The sequence below is a fragment of the Doryrhamphus excisus genome, chromosome 3 (genome assembly GCF_030265055.1).
Source record: "Doryrhamphus excisus isolate RoL2022-K1 chromosome 3, RoL_Dexc_1.0, whole genome shotgun sequence".
In the NCBI taxonomy this organism is placed as follows: domain Eukaryota; kingdom Metazoa; phylum Chordata; class Actinopteri; order Syngnathiformes; family Syngnathidae; genus Doryrhamphus; species Doryrhamphus excisus.
Window position 1 is genome coordinate 25,674,750 of NC_080468.1, and position 4,637 is coordinate 25,679,386.

At 42.3% G+C, this 4,637-nt stretch overlaps 1 protein-coding gene across 1 annotated transcript; it reads left to right on the plus strand.

Moving 5' to 3' along the window:
- The first annotated feature begins 146 nt into the window (after window positions 1–146).
- Window positions 147–3,095, plus strand: plin2 (perilipin 2). Its single transcript, XM_058067582.1, has 6 exons — window positions 147–390; window positions 479–674; window positions 793–875; window positions 951–1,164; window positions 1,306–1,484; window positions 2,418–3,095. The coding sequence occupies exons 1-6, from the start codon at window positions 361–363 to the stop codon at window positions 2,799–2,801; spliced, it is 1,086 nt and encodes a 361-aa protein (XP_057923565.1). The 5' UTR covers window positions 147–360; the 3' UTR covers window positions 2,802–3,095.
- The last annotated feature ends 1,542 nt before the right edge of the window (window positions 3,096–4,637 follow it).

A 4,637-nucleotide genomic window follows, 5' to 3' on the forward strand; every position in this document is an offset into this window, starting at 1 on the left:
TCTGTTGTTTGGGAAACAGAGTGTCTGGCTTTTATCGCAATTGTGGCGATGGCGAAGACGTCTTCGGCAAATATGGCAGCCAAACCCGTGCTTGGCGTACTACGGAAGTCACAGTAAAGTAACAGCGTCCCTTCCGTCTCAACTCTCTGATGTAATGTTTAACTTCAACATAGTCACATGACGTTACGACATCTCACGATAACTGAAGAGTCTAAATAAAGCGCACTCTTTGCAACATTTCCTTAGTCCGCTCACATCATCCGTGGGACTACAAAGGTGGATCTTATACTTTGTTATGTAACTTTTAATGATTAAGTATTGATTGTTACTGTCATTACTTTGGAACTACTTTTTGCTGAAATGGTAGAATTTCAGGGAACAAGTCATCAGGTAAGCAAAGCATTCAATCATACTTAGTAATGGTGATTAAGGAAATGAAGGAAACAACCTTAATGTTAATGTCATTCTTGTCGTGTAGAATGTGGTGAAGAGGGTGGGCCACCTCCCTGTGGTGAGCTCCACCTATGGCATGGTGTCCAACGTGTACTCCATCACTAAAGGCATCCACCCTTACATAGGGTCTGTGTGCGAGGCGGCTGAAGTGGGCATCTGGAGGGTCACCTCGGCGGCCCTGGAAACAGCCTCACCCATCATCGGCAAGCTGGAACCTCAAAGTGAGACCCCTGACTCTAACAACTCAAATATGGAATATGTCAAAACAGGAAGTTGGCGTAATACTGGCACTATATTTTGCTCCAGTTAGTCCTAAATGTGTCCCTTATCACTTCACAGTTGCCATGGCCAATGACCTGGCCTGCAAAAGTCTGGACAAGATTGAGCAATCCCTACCTCTTCTTCAGCGTCCCTTTGAACAGGTGACCCCTTATGAGCACAAAGTCCACTCTGATCAATCTGTGACCTCTGTCCTTATTCCCAAACTATTTTGACAGAATTTGTATGTCCGGATTGTCTCCAACGCCAAGGGAGTGGTGACCGGTGCCAAGGATGCGGTCTCGGGCACCCTAAGCAGTGTGGTAGAGGCAGTTCAGTACAGGATGGAGAGGACCGGGGCTGCTGTGAGTGGTGGCATGGACTTGGCCCTCTCCACCTCTGAGGGCCTGGTAGAGCACTACCTGCCTCGCGCAGATGAGGACGACAATTTGGGTGAGTCTGTCTGCAATAACAACCGAGTCAATGCTTAACTTTGATGAAAAGAAAACATCAACTAGACTATTGTAAATTGATTGGATTCCGGCATGAGATAAGTATGATTTCCTCATTGGGACTTGCCTTGCCTTGTGACAGAGCTGGAGGCCAAAGCAGTGAAGGGTGCTGACAACAAGGAGCTCAGCCACTACGCTCATTTGGCCTCCCTCTCGGCCAAGATCCGCACGAGAGCCTCCGCCAGGGCCTTGGCTGCCATGAGAGCTGGGAAGAGGAGAGGCCTGAAGTACATTCCAGATCTGAACTCGGCTGCAAACGTGGTATGTCTTTTTGTTGGATGTCCGTAATAGCAAAACGATTTTTAATCCATAAGATATACTCACAACATTTCTTAACATCTAAGGCAATGTTAAGATTTCAATTTACAATTTCTCCACCAGATGGCATTACTTTCCCCATTGAATTCATAAGCGTGTGTCACTATTGAAAGACTGATTCATTTTTTTATTTTATTTTAGTTAATGAAAACATTGCATCTTTGTAAACATACTGACTTTTATATGGTTAATACCTTCATATATAATTATAATTATAATATAATATATTCTCGGCTGCACGGTGGTCGAGTAGTTAGCCGCAGACCTCACAGCTTGGAGACCCGAGTTCAATTGCACCCTCGGCCATGTCTGTGCAGAATTTGCATGTTCTCCCGTGCATGCGTGGGTTTTCTCCGGATACTCTGGTTTCCTCCCACATTCCAAAAACATGCTAGGTTAATTGGCGACTCCAAATTGTCCATTGGTATGAATGTGAGTGTGAATGGTTGTTTGTCTATATGTGCCCTGTGATTGGCTGGCAATCAGTCCAGGGTGTACCCCGCCTCTCGCCCGAAGACAGCTGGGATAGGCTCCAGCACCTGAGCTCAAAGGGGTGGGGGGTTACTTGTGGGGTAAAGGTGGACTTTTTTAGGGTGGACTGAGAGCTCTTTGTCAAAATTATTGCTGATTCTCAAGGGTGCAAATACTTATGAACCATAGTAATTTACAAATAAATCATTTAAAAAAATCATACAATGTGATTTTAGGATTTTTTTTTATTATGTCTCTAAGAGTGGAAATGCATCCATGATGAAAATTTCAGATCCCTTCCTGTTTCTGTTTTCCTAAAAGGTTGACTCAAACAAATAATATATGATAAAGGGTTTTGAGTACTTTGGAGGTGGAAATTTACCATTACCATTTATTTTAACCCAGGTCATCGAATCTCGCACGTTTGTCCTGGCACGCTCCCTTGCTGAAAGGCTGCAAACCACCTGTCTGGTTTTGGTCTCAGGCCTGCAGGGCTTCCCTGGCCACATCCAGGAGAAGAGTCGCTCTACCATGCGGTTTTATGTCACTATAGGGGCACCAGATGTCATTCCGACTGACTACAGAGTCCAGTTGGGCAAAATGAAAGAGTCCGTTGATGGTGTCATGGATTATCTAATCAATAACACAGCGCTCAACTGGCTGGTTGGACCCTTCTACCCATGCATGCCTATGGAGGTGGAGCACGTCAACAACTCCTCAGACCAGCTTGTGAAGGAGGAACCTGTGGAGGTTGAGATGGAGCTGTTGGTAACCAATCAGCAACACTGAGCAGACAATGGAGCTTTTCCACTAAACAGGTCACATTTTGAGAAAGGTTCGGACTTCGTGCTTTACTTATTATTTGTAAATGATGTCCTTCTGCTGTTTTTAGGATTCTGTTGCAAAATAAATTAATACCATAAGTCATATTTTTGCCTCTTAGTTGAATTGAAGTGAATGCCATATTATTAAAACATCCAGTTGTCGCCGCAAAATAGCAGTACATCACTTCAAGGCTCAAATGGGGCCTCCCTTCTCAGGGTTTTAGTCGGCAGATTAAGGGAATGTATCATTTAAGAAAAAACAGCCTGCATTTCAGCGTTGTGTTATAGTGTGTTATTAGTGTCAACATTTTAAAAATGTCTTCCTACATTACACCTTTATGTTTTTTCCCTTTTTTCCACTTGCATTGCATTTTTAAATGTGTTGCAGGCCAATATAAATGAAGAAATTATACTGAAATGGGCCCCTTCCTGTATTGAGTATTGCAATTTTGTTTTTGCTTGCTTCTCCGCCTACGTGTTGGTCATAGAGGAAGTCACGTGACGTAATGCTAACTCCTGCTAGCTGCTTCGCGCTTGTAGTTTTGATAATTTCTAAGCTCTCTAAAGTCGTACTTGATAATGCCGGCGTCCCTTTAGTCATCCGATAATTCCCACCAATGCGCAACGACGTGAAAGTCCCCTTTAATAAGGCAGAGTTCTTATTACTCTTAACTCTTTCCCACGAGTAGCAGCATTTCTGGGTTTACAATCAACACGGAAGTGACGTAGCAAGATGACGTATATAACTAGAAACATTATTAGGAAATTTAAACAAACAAGCGATGAGTGGCTGCTTTTTTAAATAAGTAAACGTTGAACTTTTAAAAATAATTTGATTGCATTTTTCCATTCACATCATTCCTGTAGTTGGATGGCAGTTGACAAACCAGGTTACAGTGCATGAGCGCCATCAAGTGGACTGGAGTCATGCGGCTTCCTTACGCTTGCAAAAGAGCCGTGGGAGGTACAATGGCTACATCACTCTATTTACATCTCTCAATCCGAGATGTTTCGTTCGCATGTTTCAATTCCTTCCCAGTGCAGTCATGCCTGTGTTTGATTTGCTTCACGTACCACGTGCTGCAAAATTGTTTACATGCACAGTACTGTTAATTGTGCCCTTTATACATGATTATTATTATTTTAAACATTTATTTTACATGTAAGTGTCCATAGTTGAAAGGCATTCAATACAATGTTACATTGTAAAAACAAAACGTGAAAATGTACTTCCAATACTGCAGATATGTACATACGGTGATGCACAGAAAGACAATGTAAAACAAGGCAAATTATAGAATATTGACAGTAGAAGTACATTTGCAACACTGCAAATAAATCCAGCAAATAGATGAATGTAGCACTGGTCTAGCACAACAGCGCCATCGGCTGGATATTTTCTGCTAATGCAGGATATGCAATGCGATATATTTGTATGCATGTATGTATGTTTAAATAAAACAATACACTATCTGCATTTTATGTACATTATCTTTATTATCTGTTATTTTATTATCTATAATACATGCGCAATTATCTGTCATATTCACCTCTGTTTCAGCTTAGAGACAGCCAATCAGGTTGTGCCATGTTGGGAGGCTACAGCCAATCAGAGGAGGGGAACAAGTTGGGGCAGCAGCGTCTGCAGTGACGCAGCGTCCAAAAAGGGAAAAAGACACACAAAGAAAAAAAAACATTTAAAAGGAGGAATTGTCCTTGAGTTGGACAATATGACGCCAAGTGAAATTATTCAAAATCGCACCTCTAAAAATGCCCTCCCCTTTCCTCGCTTATTTGCATA